We start from the raw sequence: 17,732 nt of genomic DNA on the forward strand, positions 1-17,732 counted from the left end.
TTTACTCAGAGGTGGAGGACTAGACACTCTTATTAAAAAGGTTTATTCTTTGTGAGAAATCCACTTTTCTGTCATATTAATAAAACTGCATCAGGTTACCAATCTTAAAAACATCAACAAATTCCATTGTTCCTGGAAGATTTTACAGCTGTGACTGTCCAAACTAGGGTATGGTATTGTAGTGGTTATGGTATTTGATTAGTAACCAGAGGCCTGGGCTAATGATCCAGAGACATGAGTTTCAATCCCAAGCTGGGGTATTTAAGTTAATTAATATGTAATAAAAAGCTAGCATTAGTAATGGTGACCATGAAACTACCAGATTGCATTAAGAATCCATCTGGTTCACTAATATCCTTTAGGGTAGAAAATTTGCCATCCTTACCCAGTCCAGCTTATATGTAGACCCACAGCAATATGGTTGACGCTTAACTGCCCTCTGAAATGGCTTTGCAAGCCAAACCACTAGATCAAACTATAAGAAGAATAAAACTGGTTTACCACTCGGCATTGAACTAGACACCGGACATGAAAAGAACACCCAGCCTAGTCAAACCTGCAACGTCCTCCTCACTGACATCTGGGGACTTGTGCCAAAATTGGGAGAGCTGTCCCACAGACTAGTCAAGCAACAGCCTGACATAGTTATACCCTGGAACTCACTGCCCACAGGGTGGTGGAAGCAGAGACAATCAATGATTTCAAAAGGAAATTGGATTGCCCCTTGAAAGAAATAAACTTGCAGGGCAATGGGGATCAAGCAGGGGAGTGGGAATGACTGGATTATTCTGCGGTGAGCCGAAACAGACTTGATGGGCTAAATGGGCTCCTTCTGTGCCGTAAATGACTCTATGACTCATTGAATACTACCTTTCAAACAAGTTCCCAGACTCCTCCATCACCAGTCCTGTTCCACCAGCAGGACAGACCGGCTGGAGGTAGCGGCACAGTGCTATATAGTTTGGGGGGAGTGGCCCTGGGAGTCCTCAACATTGACTCTGGATCCCATCAAAAATTGTCAAGGAAACCTCCTGCTGATTACTACCTACGACCCTCCCTCAGTTGATGGCTCAATAATCCTTTATGTTGAACATGACTTGGAAGAAGCAAGGGCACAGAAAGTACACTGGGTGCGGACTTCAATGTCCATCACCAAGAGTGGCTCAGTAGCCTAGTTGGCTGAGTCCTGAAGGACACACTGCCAGACTGGGCCTGTGGTAGGTTGTAAGAGAACCAACATGAGGGAAAAACCTACTACATGTTGCCATCCCCAATTTACTATTGCCAACGCCTCAGTCCATAACAGTTTTGGCAGGAATGATCATCTCACAATCCTTTTGGAGACAAAGACCCTGTTTTCATACTGAGGACATCCTCCATTGTATTGTGTGGGACTATCATCGTGCTAATTGGAATAGATTCAGAACAGATCTAGGAGCTTAAAACTGGTCAACCATGAGCTGCCGCGGGCCATCAGCAGCAGAATTGTAATCAACCACAATCTGTAACCTTGTGGTTCAGCATGGGAGTTGGAGTACAAGAGTAAGGAAATCTTGCAGCAATGGTACAGGGCTTTTGTGAGACTACATCTGGAGTAATGCATACAGTTTTAATCTCCATATCTAAGGAAGTACTTACCTTAGAGGGGAGCAGTGCGTGAAGCTTCAATAAATAGATTCCTGGGATGAGAAAATTGTCCTATGAGACAAGATTGAATACATTAGGCCTATACATTCTGGAGTTTAGAAGAATGAGAGGTGAGCTCATTGAAACATATAAGATTCTGAGCGGGCTTGACAGAGTAGATGCTGAGAGGCTATGTTTCTGGCAGACGGGTCTAGAACTAGGGGGCACAGATGATGGAATGTATAAGGGTATCAGTGGCAGAAATGATGAGGAATGGGAAGAGATGGGCAATGATGTGAAGGTGGAAGGTAAGCAGTCTTGGTGATAAAAAAAAATGATGTAAAGCTCAGCTCAGGAACAACAGGACACCAAAGTTGTGTTGGGTCTGGTTTAGCCGAGGGAAGGTGAAGTTTCTGAAGAGGGCTGAAAACGGTGGCTTCAGTCTTCCTGATGTTGAGGAAGTTATGGCATATCCAAGGCTGGATGTTAGATAAACAGTGGAGGAAAGTGATGGTATGGTAGAGCTGGATTTGATTGGCTTCCATGTGAAAATTGACCACATGTCCAGTGACTAATGCACAGCATCACACTATCCCTGTATCTTGGACTTTAACATGGGATTTTCCAAACAAATGAAAATAAACTCAAATAAATGAAAAGAAAAGCTCTACCATATACATAACAAAGATTTTATCATAAGCTGAGTTTCTTTTCACCTTATATATGCTGCTGGAGGACACCACTATTTAAATGGACTGAGAACCTCACAATTAGGTTCCATTGATTTAAAACTAAGTCACAGGTAGAGTTGGTTTTGCCATTTATTTTTAGATAAGGCTGAGTAAAAATAGGAGAGAAGATAAATCAAGAAGTAATAATTAGATGAAACCAAGTTTGGGATTTTAAAATAAGTAGAAGGACAGAAAGGCTGAGGGAAGGAGGAGTTCCAGCATTTTGAGGAAAAAATATAAGATGGTACTCCAGCGGTAATCTTTAGTTCAATGCAAGGAGGATGCTGGGTGCCAGCGCAGTGTGTAGTATGGCATATTAGAGCTTGAAGGAGTAGGGAAACAAAGTTCAGCAGTGCACTGACCATAGTAGAAACCATAAATTGTGCAAGACAAGTAGCAATGAAATGAGAGGTTGGAGACTTGACTTGAGAGAATAATTGCTTATCAAATACCATACAGGTAATAAGGAACTTCATCATGCTTCTATTCAGATTACAGTACTTTTCTAACATACATCTCTACCACTGAAGCTATTACACTTTAGAACTAGAGGGGGTACATTTACTGATCTTGTGCTCCCAATGGGAGTGAAGCTCGAAGGGAGCGTGGATCCTAGATACAGCTACAATGGAGTAGTGCAGTTTCTTTGACCTGTGCTCCCTTCAAGTTTAGCTCCCTACTGGGTGTATGGGATCGATGAATTTACCCTTTTTTCTTTTCACTTGCATTGATAAGTTTGACAAAAAGCTTCACGATTGACAAAGTGAGTCAATATAACCAACACAAATAAGATACAGGGCTCATACGGCAGCAGAAATGAATGTCTCAAGGGCTTATACATGTTTCTGTAAAGTTTTGTCTCCAGATATGCTCTTTGCCTGAGAGGTAAAGCTTCTTCTTGTGCTCCGTGGACTCAGTGGCAGTTTCTTTGTTGAACGTGGGATTGGTTGTGACGCTTGGGTCTTCATTGGGGGATTCCTCTTGGGCTTATGTTGAGAGACTTTCAGAGATTTCAAACCCATCATTTTACAGTACATATTACACTGATGGAGAGCTTTGAACTGATCAATAAAGGAAATGGAGCAGTTCCCTTTAAATCCTTTGTATCTGGAAGAGAATAAACAGGAGATTAGATATACAACTGACCAACCTTGACTATGGCCCCCTAACTTATGCAGCCATGAACAGGCCAACTTTTTAGTGGCGTAGCTTCTGTGTACTCACCTTAAATTTGAGCTAAAGGAGCAGATAATTCTTTGTCAATAACTTACCCTTTGACATGCTCCATGCATTAAGTTTTCTTTGAAAAAGCTAATTGTTAACTCCATCAATGGCTTGGCTGGTAAAATGGCTTGTGAAACTGAACCGTACAGATTTTGACTTTATAAAAATGAACATACTAACATATGAATTAGGACCAGGAGTAGGCCACTTGGCCCTTCGAGCCTGTTCCGCCATTCAATAAGTTCATGGCTGAATTGATTACTACACATTTCCACCTACCCTGATAATCTTCCACCCCCTTGCTTATCAAGAATCTATCTACCTCTGCCTTAAAAATATTCAAAGACTCTGTTTCCACCGCCTTTTGAGGAAGAGAATTCCGAAGACTCACAACCCTCCGCGAGAAAAAATTGCTCCTCACCCCTTACTTTTAAACAGCGACCCCTAGTTCTAGATTCTCCCTCAAGGGAAACATCCTTTCCACATCCACCCTTCAAGACCCCTCAGGATCTTATATGTTTCAATCAAGTCGCCTCTTACTCTTCTAAATTCCAGCGGATACAAGCCTAGCCTGTCCAATCATTCCTCGTAAGACAGCCCGTCATTCCAGGTATTAGTCTAGTAAACCTTCTCTGTACTGCCTCCATCGCATTTACATCCTTCCTTAAATAAGGAGGCCAGTACTGTACACAGTACTCCAGATGTGGTCTCACCAATGCCCTGTAATATTGAAGCATAACCTCCATACTTCTGTTTTCAATTCCCCTTGCGATAAATGATAACATTCTATTCGTTTTCCTAATTACGTGCTGTACCTGCATACTAACCTTTTGCGATTCATGCACTAGGACACCAGAATCCCTCTGCATCTCAGAGCTCTGCAATCTCTCACCATTTAGATAATATGCTTCTTTTTTATTCTTCCTTCCAAAGTGGATAATTTCACAATTTCCCACATTATACTCCATTTGCCAGGTCACTGCCCATTCACTTAACATATCTATATCCCTTTTTAGCCCCCTTCTGTCATCTTCACAAGTTACTTTCCTATCTTGGTGTCATCAGCAAATTTAGCAACCATACCTTTTGTCCCTTCATCTAAGTCATTTATATAAATTGTAAAAAGTTGAGGCCCCAGCACAGGTCCCCATGGTACACCACTCATTACATCTTGCCAACCAGAAAATGGACCATTTATGCCTACTCTCTGTTTCCTGTTAGCTAGCCTATCTTCTATCCATGCCAATATGTTACCCCCTACACCATGAGCTTTTATTTTCTGCAAAAACCTTTGATGTGGCACCTTATCAAATGCCTTCTGGAAATCTAAGTACAATACATCCACCGGTTCCCCTTTATCCACAGCACATGTAACTCCCTCATAGAACGCCAATAAATTGGTTAAACATGATTTCCCTTTCACAAAACCATGTTGACTCTGCCTGATTACCTTCAACTTTTCTAAATGCCCTGCTATAACGTCTTTAATAATAGCTTCTAACATCTTCCCTCAGAGAGATGTTAAGCTAACTGGCCTGTAGTTTCCTGCTTTCTGTGGCCCTCCCTTTTTGAATAAAGGAGTTACATTCGCTATTTTCCAATCTAACGGAACCTTCCCCGAATCCAGGGAATTTTGGAAAATTAAAATTAACGCATCAACCATCTCACTAGCCACTTCTTTGAACACCCTAGGATGAAGTCCATCAGGACCCAGGGACTTGTCAGCCCGCAGCTCCAACAATTTGTTCAGTACCACTTCCCTGGTGATTGTAATTTTCTTGAGTTCCTCCTTATCTTCCATTTCCTGACTTACAGCTAATACTGGGATGTTACTGGTATCCTCAATAATGAAGACTGATGCAAAATATCTGTTCAATTCATCTGCCATCTCCTTATTATCCATTATTAATTCCCCTGACTCACTTTCTATAGGACTAACGCTCACTTATTAACTCTTCTCTTTCTAAAATATCTACAGAAACTCTTACTATCTTTCTTTACATTTCTAGCTAGCTTTCTCTTGTACTCTAATTTTACCTTCCTTATCAATCTTTTAGTCATTCTTTGCTGTTTTTTTATATTCTGTCCAATCTTCTGACCTGTCTCCCATCTTTGTGCAATTATAGGCTTTTTCTTTAAGTTTGATACTATCTTTAACTGTTTTAGTTAACCATGGATGGCGAGTCCCACCCTTGAAATTTTTCTTTCTCATTAAAATGTATCTATTCTGTGTATTCTGAAATGTCCCCTTAAACGTCTGCTACTGCAACTCTATTGACCTATTCCTTAACCTGATTTGTCAGTTCACTTTAGCTAGCTCTGCTTTCATGCTCTCATAATTGTCTTTACTTAAGTTTAAAATACTAGTCTTGGACCCACTCTTCTCTCCCTCAAACTGAATGTAAAATTCAACCATACCTAGGGGCACCTTAACTATGAGGTCATGAATTAATCCTATCTCATTGCACCATACCAGGTCTAGTATAGCCTGCTCTGTGATTGGCTCCAGAACATATTGTTCCGAGAAATTATCTCGAAAACATTCCATGTACTCCTCACCTAGGCTACCTCTGCCCATCTGATTTTTCCAGTCTATATGTAGGTTAAAATCCCACATAATTATCGCTGCACCTTTCTGACAAGCTGCCATTACTTCTTCCTTTATACCCCGTCCTACAGTGTGGTTAATGTTAGGTAGCCTGTATACCACTCCCCCAAGTGACTTCTTGCCTTTATAATTTCTCATCTCTACCCAAACTGCATTTACATCCTGGTCTCCTGAACTTAGGTCATCCCTCTCCATTGCGCTAATACCATCATTAATTAACAGAGCTACCCCTCCACCTTTTCCTAGCTTCCTGTCCTTCCTAAATGCCATGTACCCCTCAATATTCAGGTCCCAATCTATGTCGTCCTGCAGCGATGTCTCTGTAATGGCTATCAGATCGTACTTATTTATTTCTATTAGCACTCTCAGCTCATTTGTTTTGTTTCGAATGCTGTGTGCATTCAGATAAAGCCTTAAGTTTTGTCCTTTTATTATTTTTGTAACTTCTAACCTTATCTGTTGATTTACTCTTAGGTTTGTATGCTCTGTCCCTTCCTGTCACAGTCTGTTTATCATTTCCTATCTTAATACTTTCTCTCTTGCCTTGTCTCTACTCCTTGATTTACCATATCTTCCCAAATTTGATCCCTTGCCCCCATTATTCAGTTTAAAACCCTCTCTACCTCCCGAGTTATGTGGCTTGCTAGAACACCGGCCCCAGCACAGTTCAGTTGTAGACTGTCCCAACGGTACAGCCACCACTTTCCCCAGTACTGGTGCCAGTGCCCCACGAACCAGAACCCACTTCTACCACGCCAGTCTTTGAGCCACGCATTAATTTCTCTAATCTTATCTGCCCTATGCCAATTTGCACATGGCTCAGGATTAATGTCTAGTTTATTACCTTTGAGGTTCTGCTTCTTAATTTGATGCCTAGTTCCTCATACTGACTATGCAGAACCTATTTCCCTGTCCTGCCTATTGTGTTGGACCATGACGACTGGATCCTCCCCCTCCCACTGTAAGTTCCTCTCCAGCCCTGAGCAGATGTCCCGAACCCTGGCACCGGGCAGGCAACACAGCCGTCTGGACTCTCACTTTTTGCTGCAGAGAACAGTGTCTAACCCCCTAACTATACCGTCCCCTACTATCACTACATTCTTTTTTTCTCCCTCCACTTGAATGGCTTCCTGTACCATAGTGCCATGGTCAGGTTGCTCATCCACCCTGCAGCCTCCACTCTCATCCAAACAACCTGAAAGAACCTCAAACCTGTTAGACAATCGCAAAGGCACTCCAGCCTTCTGGGTCCCCTTACCTGCCTCAGCTGCAGCCACACTCTCCTGTCCCTGACCACTCACCAAATCAGAAGACCCTATCCTAAGGGCTGTGACCTCCTCCTGGTACAAAATGTCTAGGTAACTTTCCCCCTCCCTGATGTGTCTGCAGCTCGGACTCCAGTTCAATGACTCTGAGCCAAAGCTCTTTGAGCCGCAAACACTTACTGCGAACGCGTTCGTGCTGGATCACACTGGCATCCAGGAGCTCCTACATGCTGCAGCCGTGACACATCACCTTGCCTGTGACATTTGATGCTATGTTTGATTTAAATGAAATTAAAAGCTTCCCTGTCTACTCATCCCAGGGGCTCTCCCTGCTCGCTACTGTTGATTGTGACGTCACTCTCTGTCACATGAGTCGGAAGTAACTTGAAAACTTGTGTGCAGCTTTAAGTGGCTTTTTGCTTGAGATTTTGCTCAGGTAGTACCATACATCTGCCACTAAATTGCGCTGTTGTACTTCGTCACTGTGTGACTTAGTTAAATGGACTTCCCTTAAATCGGCCCAGCAAAACCGACTTGTATCATTTCGTATTCTTCTCAGCACAAAAGAGGTCAGTTATTTTTTTCCAGTGACCCCGCTCCCCACCCCCAAGACGAAACTGCAAAATCCTGACCATCACAAGTTCAAAATAGCCTTTAATGGATTTTTCACTTTGCATTATCTGGGAGAATGATTCCTTCAATTTCTTTTATAATTTCTGCCATTCCTTTCCAAAAAGCAGCAGAATTCAAAAACCAAAAAAAAACATAACAATAAATGAGTGCAAAATTCCTCGCTTATATTCCCGTCTAAGAAAGCATGCGACCTGTTCTCTGGTTGCTGCTGTAAATTAGATTGCTGGGAAATGTGTTAACATTTTCCACAAAATAGCTTACCCTCTGGGAATGTGTTTATCACCCTCTGTTTCTCCTTGGTCTGACAATCCCCCATAAATGTAGCAGAGATTGGAAACAGTAAAAAGTTCTTCTGAAATATAGCACATAGGTATTCCAATTTACTGCATCACTCAGCTCCTTCTAAATGACAGTTCATTTACTTGATAGCAATGCAGTCCTACAACTGAATTAACACCACAGTGCTGCACATCACACTGTTTTCAACATAAGGGGGAAGAATAGCAGTTACTAAACTGCGAGAGGAATCTTACAATGTGTGACATGCACCAGAACCACACATGGGAACAATAAACTCCTTCACTTAGTGGAAACCAAAAAGGAGGGCAGTTAAAATGGAGCAAGGGTCTTAGCTACTTGCTTCCTGACCTGATCCAGCCAACTGTAATTTTAAATTTGTAGGCAGAAAGCTCACCTGCCAGAAACCAGTGGAGTTCTTCTTTAAATATTCAAATTAGGCTCCAATGACATAATTGGGCCCGACTGCAAATTTTTACCTGAGGCCAGAGTGAATGAGCAGTGATGCCTTCCCTATCAGGCCTGAGGGCCAGAAGAGGTGCAGTAAGTTAAGTTTTTTTTAACATTTATTTGAAGTTTCCTTGTGGGCTCCTCTTTCCTGAATCAATGTTAAGTTTAACTTTCACCAGTCTGAATCTATGCCACCTTGTTATAAAGTCTATGGGAAGCATCTGTAAAAAGCATCCTCCCATTTGTCTCTTTCCTCATTTTTTAACAAAGATGGACATAGCAATACATAGTTCCTTATACTACATCTGGTCGGTGTTTGTTATTTTTACTGTCAAGACCTGGCCTGTCAATTGTCAGTGCTTTCCTTCTGTGTCACTCTGGTGAAAGTTAACTTTATGCATCCCAAAGCAGCTTCATTAGTTTTAGTGGGAGCTCGCATTTTCCATTTACACTGGGGTGATCCAGGGCTGAACTGTCGCTGTCTGATCTTGGGGAGAGAAAACACCACTGGCTGGGTACTGTTGTATATGTTGAACACCTGTCATTACATTCCATACTTGTGGCTTTCCACACCAGAAAAGAAGAATTGCTATAACTATATTTTTTGTTGAAACAAAGTTTTGTTATTTTTACCAATGATATGCAAATTATGTGGTTTGACATCATGAATCATTTGTAGTTCCTTCATCTGTATGTGTTCCATGTTTTGTGAAATATTTTGAGTTACAGTTGTATAGCTCCTTGAAAGCTTTATGCATTCAGGGGCATGATTTAATCTTCATCAACTGAACATCTACAATTCCTTTGTCAAATAAAAATTGTATGGTTTAAAATAAAGCTTTACCAGTAGTACAATACCCAGCTTATGAGGGTGGGATTGGGAGCGTTTTTTATATTTGTTTGTGGGATGTAGGCATTGCTGGCAAGGCCAACATTTATTGCTCATCCCCACGTGCCCTTGAGAAGGTGGTGGTGAGCCATCTTCTTGAACTGCTGCAGTCCTTATGGTGTAGGTACACCTACAGTGCTGTTAAGGAGGGAGTTCCAGGATTTTGACCCAACGACAGTGAAAGAACTGTGATATAGTTCTAAGTCAGGATGGTCTGTGACTTGGGGAGTGACTTGCAAGTGGTGGTGCTTTGAAGAAGCCTTGGTGAGTTGTTGCAGTGCATCTTGTAGATGGTACACACTGCTCCCACTGTGCACTAGTGTTGGAGGGAGTGAATGTTTAAGGCAGTGGTGGGATGCCAATCAAGCAAGTTGCTTTGTCCTGGATGGAGTCGAGCTTCTTCAGTATTGTGGGTTGGTGAGAACTGAATCAGCATAATGATTCTGGCATATAACCGCAAACGTTCTATGGCTGAATAGTACAAAATAGAATGAAAACATATAAAATCACGAGGTGAAGTGCATATATTTGAAATAAATTCAAAGTTATTTAATTTTTTCCCTCAGGATATGGACAACACTAGCAATCGGAATTTATTGTCCATTGCTATTTACAAACTGTTGTTTTTACAACTGAATGGTTTGCTCATCACTTCTGAGGGTATTAAGAGTCAACTGTGTGGTATGGGACTGGAGCCACATGTAGGCCAGGATAGGTAGGGGTAGGAGGTTCCATTTTCCCATTAGGGGATTCCCATTAGTGAATCTGTTAGGTTTTTATAACAATCCAGGAGCTTTCATTGTCATTTTTTCCTGCTGTCAGATCTATTGAATTCAATTTCACAACTTTCCATAGGAGGCATTAAGCTCATCTGGATTTTTACCTCGACAGCAGCATACATGCATCCAATCCATCATGTGTTTGTGTATCTGTAGATATCATGACAATCTGTGTGAAAGTGAGGGAATTCCTGAATCAATGGCTGCAAAATTCGTCTCCTTAGTGCCTGGTTTTTCTGGGGTATAAGTACCTTTTTGGCTCCAAAATGGTGTTTGTGGTGTGTGTGCACTCTTCAGGTGCGAGTCATGTGGTTGCCATTTTGGTGAGGCCATAAGAGCACGCAAGATGCATCTTCCGGAAGTTTGCAGAGTAGGCAGTTCATGATGTTAACCAGTGTGTAATGCTGATTTGAGACTAGTGCTGTCATTTTGGAGCTCAACGCTCCAACTATTGCTATCTCTAAAACACATATTCAACAGCAAGGAGGATCAACTACTTACAGATTAGTTGCTGATTGATTTCTACTGGCTGTTGAAAGGTTTGGTGGTTTCTAGAGATTTTAAAGATGCTAAATTTTACACAGCACATAGCACATGCTGAAGGACTTTGTCCTGACATCAAGGATTCTGCAAAAACCACTTGTTCCCAGACATGGGTACAGTAGCATTCCCTGGACTACAGCATGACAGGGAGAATGAGCAAAGGCGACACAGAGCACGACAAGCTGCTGGAAGAGGGCGGAGGAGGGGGAGAAGGGCTCTCAGCCATATCCACCCAGGATGTTCAAGGAGCCACCTGCCAACTTTGAAATGTACCAGAATGAAAGGGATTCCACTTCCTCAATGTGCATCTGGTGTGCGATCGTGGGCAGCATATCATGCAGGTCAATACCTACTATCTTGAAAGCAGTCAGGATGCCTTCATCATGCAGCAGTCTGCTGTGACATCTGCATTTGAAGCACTATGACAAACCAGAGGGTACCCTCTGGGCCACATGGACTATCCTTTGACAATATGGCTCGTGACTCCAGTGTGCAACCCATGAGCACGAGGGCAGCTTACATACAATGAAAGCCGTGCTTCCATAAGAAATGCAATAGAGCAGGCCATTAGGGTGCTGAAACAATATGTTCGCTGCCTGGACTGCTCTAGAGGAGCCCTGCGGTAATCAGAAGGTGTGTCAAGATTAGTAGTGGTCTGCTGCATGCTGCACCAACTCATCATGAAGGCACAGCCCTTATGAGCAGCTACCTGGCCATTTCAGGAGCAGGAGAAGGATGAACAGAAAGGGAGGATGCAACCAACACAGCCCCTTTCTGGCTGGGCTGTCTGTGAATGATCATCCAGCTGTGGTGCGAGTGGATCCCAACCCCAACTCCCCATTCACAGTCCCACACCTTACATTCCCTCTGTTACTGAACATCACAGTGTCACTTGACCACAATGCAAAAATAAAAGCTAACACAAAATAAACATTCCAAGCCAAATTTATAAATCAAACCATGCCGTATTGCATCCAAATTACCCTTTTGCACTTCCTTAGTGTCGGTCTTCTGTGTGCCTTTGTTTGTCCTAGTGCCCCTACGCAGTACTACCCCAGTGGCTCCAGCATGGCTGGTGGAAGGCTGCTGACTTTCATTGGAGGAGACGGCAGATGGCCTTGCAGGACGACCTGTAGCAGCTCTGGGCTTAGATGGCCTGGCTTCAGACTGTACCATTTCAGCACGGGTGGCAGCAGTTTGGGCTGAAGGGCAACAGCAAGGGCACTGGCAGAGAGTAGCAGTGGTGGGAGGGTGAATGCTGTCATCCTGAGAGAGGCCGGCAGGTGCGTGCTTCACCGAGCCACTGCCACACACACAGGGTGGCACTTCAGCAATACTAGTAATCTGTTGGAGGACGGATTGCTGGACTGCTGTGAGACCCTGCAAACCCCTTTGAACACTGGTTATCTGCAGCCATGATGGTAGTAGTCTGAGCTTCCATTGCAGCACCCAGACGTGTGGTGGCTTCTGCTTGTATTGCAATGGAAACTGAGACATTGGCTATCAAAGGCTGCATCGTGGTTGGGTCCACAAGCGTGCTAATGGAGTTGGCCACCACTTACTTACTGGAAAGGATGGGCTCTAAGCTCTGTGCAGAGCCCTGTTTCAGGTTGGTGCTGGACTCCTCCATGCTCCTTAACATTGCATGCAGGCTTTTTTGCCAATGAATCAACCATTTAATTGTGTTTAACCATCAGCCTTCTTCTGTAATATGCCCCATTAAAGTGCTTATTTGAGTCCTCTGCAGCAGAACCTCCTTCTCAGTACCTCTTCCACAAACAGTTTCAGCACCTGCTTCAGTGAGAAGGCATCTCCCTTGTATGAGATGCAGGCTAGTTTTGAGTAGTGTAAGATAGCTCTAAGTAGCGCCAGCCTTGCACAGACTTGGGCTCCTGCTGAGACATGAAGCCACTGAACTGCGCGTTTAGTGATGGTTGCACGCAGCCATCATGAAAAATAGCAGGCAGCACGAAACTGGTGTGTTGACTGCATCTGAAGCAACAGGCATGGGTTAATATTGCATCACATATGAATATCAGAACATAAGAAATAGGAGCAGGAAGGGCCATATGGTCCCTCGAGCCTGCTCTGCCATTCTACAGGATCATGGCTGATCTTCTGCCTCAAATCCACTTTCCCGCCTGCTCCCCATTTTGCTTGATTCCCTGAGAGATCAAAAATCTATCCATCCCAGCCATGAAGATATTCAACAATGCAGCATCTACAATCCTCTGAGGTAGAGAATTCCAAAGATTCACAACCCTCTGAGTGAAAATACTTCTGCTCAACACAGTTTAGTTTAGAGATACAGCACTGAAACAGGCCCTTCGGCCCACCGAGTCTGTGCCGACCATCAACCACCCATTTATACTAATCCTATATTCCTACCACATCCCGACCTGTCCCTATATTTCCCTACCACCTACCTATACTAGGGACAATTTATAATGGCCAATTTACCTATCAACCTGCAAGTCTTTGGCATGTGGGAGGAAATCGGAGCACCCGGAGGAAACCCACGCAGACACAGGGAGAACTTGCAAACTCCACACAGGCAGTACCCAGAATTGAACCTGGGTCGTTGGAGCTGTGAGGCTGCGGCGCTAACCACTGCGCCACTGTGCCGTCTTAAATGATCATCCTAAATGAACAGTCCTAAATGATCATCCCCTGATCCTGACACTGTGCCCCATGTTCTAGATTCCTCAGCCAGGGGAAATAACCTCTCAGTGTTTACCCTGTCAAGCCCATTCCATTCTCCAGGTGTGGTCTCACCAAAGCCCTATCCAACCGTAACATGACTTCCTTATTCTTGTACTCCAATCCCTTTGCAATAAAGGCCAATATGCCATTTGCCTTCCTAATTGCTTGGTGTACGGCATGCTAACTTTCTGTGTTCCTTAATAGAAGTACACCCAAGGATGGTATTTCATGCTCTTCCCCCATGGCGAGTTTGAAGGTGGGAACGCATTTAAACGGGTAGGATAGCTTCCACCCTGATTAAGTCCATAGCAGGAAGGCCCATGGACGGCCTTCCCACCTTGCCACAAATTGAGGCCCTGAAGGGCCTTTTCCCGCCACCACTGGTATTCACAAAGCGCTGGGTGGGCCCGTTACCATGCAGGGAGCACAACGTGCAAAGCTGTGTGGGTTGCTTGTGGTCTCTCGGAGGCGGTGTGGGGCCTGCAGGTGTCCCTTGTTCAAAGGCACAGTGCCTGATCACGGAACACAGCATCAGGAAGTGGCAGGGTGGGGGGAGGCCCACTGAGAGCCATCCCCTGCCCTTGCTGATGACCCTCCCAAACCCCACTCCCCCGTGATCCTACCCTGAAAAATCCCTCCCGCCATCACTCTCCTCTGGCCTGGATGGCTCTGCTATCCTGGGCCTCCAGTGGGTATCATTCCAGGAGCAGCCACCGCCTTCCCGGTGGCACTGCTGAGCCTGATTGGCTAGCAGCTCTGGGTGGGCGGGATTTCCTGCTCATGGGGTCCTTTATCCCGTGGAAGGCCCACTGGTGGCCTGTTAATTGCCTCACTAGCTCATCAAACGGGTGGGCCTTCTGCAAAGGAGGCAACAGGGGTCTCTTGTCGGCTCACCAGGCAACCTTCCTGTGAGTTTGGGGGGAGCCTTTCTCTGTGGGCAATCTGTGCCCCATGGAGGGTCCCCACCAGGAAAACTTGCAACTCCCTGAATACCCCTCCCCCTGCACTTAACACCCATCCTCTCACCCCCCCCCCCCCCCCCCTCACTGGGGCCTGCCAGACTGGCTCCGGAGACCCCGTTTCACTTATCTTGCATCTGGCCTGGCCTGCACTGCTGTACCTGGGTCCAAGATCTCTTGCAGTACTGGTTGTAGCTACTGCTTCCAGTGGCACTGCTGATACTACTGAGCTGCTGCTCCTCTGATTGGCTGGTACGTCTTGGAGGTGGGATCTCCGTCTTTAAAGAGACAGGGATCCTGGCGCCAGGCTGTTAATTGGCCTGGTGTTGAAGAATCGATCCCGGGGGGGGGCTCCAGCTGGCTGAGGTGGGATTTCCCCTGCTATTTCGGCCTGGTGCTGGGAGCCCTGCCAGGAGCACAAAATTCAGCCCCTAGTTACAGCCTGCCAACTTGAAAATGCCCTGTTTATCCCTACTCTCTGCTTCCTGTCTGTTAACCAATCATCCATCCATATTAATATATTACCCACAACTCCATGAGCCCTTATCTTGCATGTTAACCTTTTGGAAATCCAAGTATACCACATCTACTGGCTTCCCCTTATATACCCAAATAGTTACATAATCAAAAAGCTCGAACAAATTTGTCAAACACAATCCTCGTGCCTGCTGACATAAGGGATATTGAATTTAGCCCCCAGTATGAACAAAAAATGGAAACGTAAACACGAGAAGCAATCAAAATTAAAATTTTTCATTCTGTTAATATTCATGATGGGGTTTCAACCCAACCTAGTAGCTATAACATAGCAGCTGCTTGTTTTACTATTTTAAGTTGAAACTTTCACCCAAGTCATATGCAGTAATATTACTACCAATACCACGTCATCAGCCTAGCACCAGAGAATGTGCTGTTCCAGCATCATCAATCAAGTTATAGAGAATGAGCCAAAGTAACAATACCGCTCATCATTTTCTTCACTTACCCTTTTCTACTAGTTGCTATTCCAACATCAGTTAATTTCATTCCTACACCTACAGGGAAACAATTGGAAAGAGTATGTCTTTTACAAATTCTGTAAAATATGCAAAAAAAGTCATTACATAAGTGGAGATAAAATGAAAATCTGCAACTGCTGGACATCTAAAATGGTGGTAATGCAAGTTAGTCAGAAACAGAAAGATAGGTTAATGCTACAGGGGATATCCTTCATTGCAAGGCTGGTGAAGGGTTCTGACTGAAATGTTAACTTTGCATTCTCTTTCAGTTACTGATCTGTGAACCCTTATGCTTTTCCAATTTTATTTGAGTATATTGGCAGCTAAGAAGTAACTGCATGTGAAGTATAAAATTTAGTGTGCGGTGTATGGTATTGTTACTATACTAAATGTGGCAGAGTCACAGATTGAGAGACAAGATTTGAATACCTGCAAATTGCTTCCAATTTCCACCCTTCTCTCACCTTTACATGGTCCATCTCTGACACTTCCCTTCCCTTCCTCGACTTCTCTGTCTCCATCTCTGGGGATAGGTTGTCTACCAATATCCATTATAAGCCCACTGACTCCCACAGCTACCTCGACTACACTTCTTCACACCCTACCTCCTGTAAGGACTCCATTCCATTCTCCCAGTTTCTCCGTCTCCGACGCATCTGCTCTGATGATGCTACCTTCCATGACGGTGCTTCTGATATGACCTCCTTTTTCCTCAACCGAGGATTTCCCCCCACTGTGGTTGACAGGGCCCTCAACCGTGTCCGACCCATTCCCCGCACCTCTACCCTCACCCCTTCCCCTCCCTCCCAGAACCGTGACAGGGTTCCCCTTGTCCTCACTTTTCATCCCACCAGCCTCCATATCCAAAGGATCATCCTCCGCCATTTTCGCCACCTCCAGCGTGATGCCACTACCAGTCGCATCTTCCCCTCCCTTCCCCTGTCAGCATTCCGAAGGGATCGTTCCCTCCGCGACACCCTGGTCCACTCCTCCATTACCCCCACCACCTCGTCCCCGTCCCAGGGCACCTTCCCTTGCAATCGCAGGAGGTGTAATACCTGCCCATTTACCTCCTCTCTCCTCACTATCCCAGGCCCCAAACACTCCTTTCAGGTGAAGCAGCGATTTACTTGTACTTCTTTCAATGTAGTATACTGTATTCGCTGCTCACAGTGTGGTCTCCTCTACATTGGGGAGACCAAGCGCAGACTGGGTGACCGCTTTGCGGAACATCTCCGCTCAGTCCGCAAGCAGGACCCTGAGCTTCCGGTTGCTTGCCATTTCAACACTCCCCCCTGCTCTCATGCTCACATCTCTGTCCTGGGATTGCTGCAGTGTTCCAGTGAACATCAACGCAAGCTCGAGGAACAGCATCTCATCTACCGATTAGGCACACTACAGCCTGCCGGACTGAACATTGAGTTCAATAATTTCAGAGCATGACAACCCCCCACTTTACTTTCATTTTTAGTTATTTTTTCTTCCTTTTTTTTGCATTCCTTTTTACATTTTTTGCATTTATTTCATTTCATCTTAGTTTGTTCAGTTTGCTTACCCACTGTTTTTTTCAGGTTGTTTTTCTTCAGGTTTGCACTTGCTGATGTTCTATATTCAGTATATTCACACCTAATCTGTACTAATGCTTTGTCTTTCAAAACACCATTAACATATTGTTTGCCTTTGCTCTGTGACCTTTTGGTCAGCTATGTGGCCTGGTCCAATCTGCACCTTCTCCTTTGTTATCTCTTGCCCAACCCCCACCTCACTTGTTTATAATCTGTGACTTTTCTAATATTTGTCAGTTCCGAAGAAGGGTCACTGACCCGAAACGTTAACTCTGCTTCTCTTTCTACAGATGCTGCCAGACCTGCTGAGTGAATCCAGCATTTCTTGTTTTTGTTTCAGATTTCCAGCATCCGCAGTATTTTGCTTTTATTTGAATACCTGCAATTTGGCTTCCCGACACAGCAAGGTGTCAAAGCTTGTAGATAGCTGACATTGCGCTATGTGACATAGCCACAGGGAGT

At 44.4% G+C, this 17,732-nt stretch overlaps 1 protein-coding gene across 1 annotated transcript in view; it reads right to left on the bottom strand.

Moving 5' to 3' along the window:
- Positions 1–3,190: 3,190 nt before the first annotated feature.
- The window catches only part of alpk2 (alpha-kinase 2), an 87,043-nt gene continuing 72,501 nt past the window's right edge, over positions 3,191–17,732 (bottom strand). Inside the window, exons 11-12 of the mRNA XM_068056919.1 lie at positions 15,693–15,741; positions 3,191–3,464 (exon numbers count right to left, since the gene is read on the bottom strand). Of these exons, the coding sequence (XP_067913020.1) occupies positions 3,191–3,464; positions 15,693–15,741 (323 nt within the window). The remainder of the gene's footprint in view (positions 3,465–15,692; positions 15,742–17,732) is intronic.

Source organism: Heterodontus francisci, chromosome 1 (assembly GCF_036365525.1).
Source record: "Heterodontus francisci isolate sHetFra1 chromosome 1, sHetFra1.hap1, whole genome shotgun sequence".
Lineage (NCBI taxonomy): Eukaryota > Metazoa > Chordata > Chondrichthyes > Heterodontiformes > Heterodontidae > Heterodontus > Heterodontus francisci.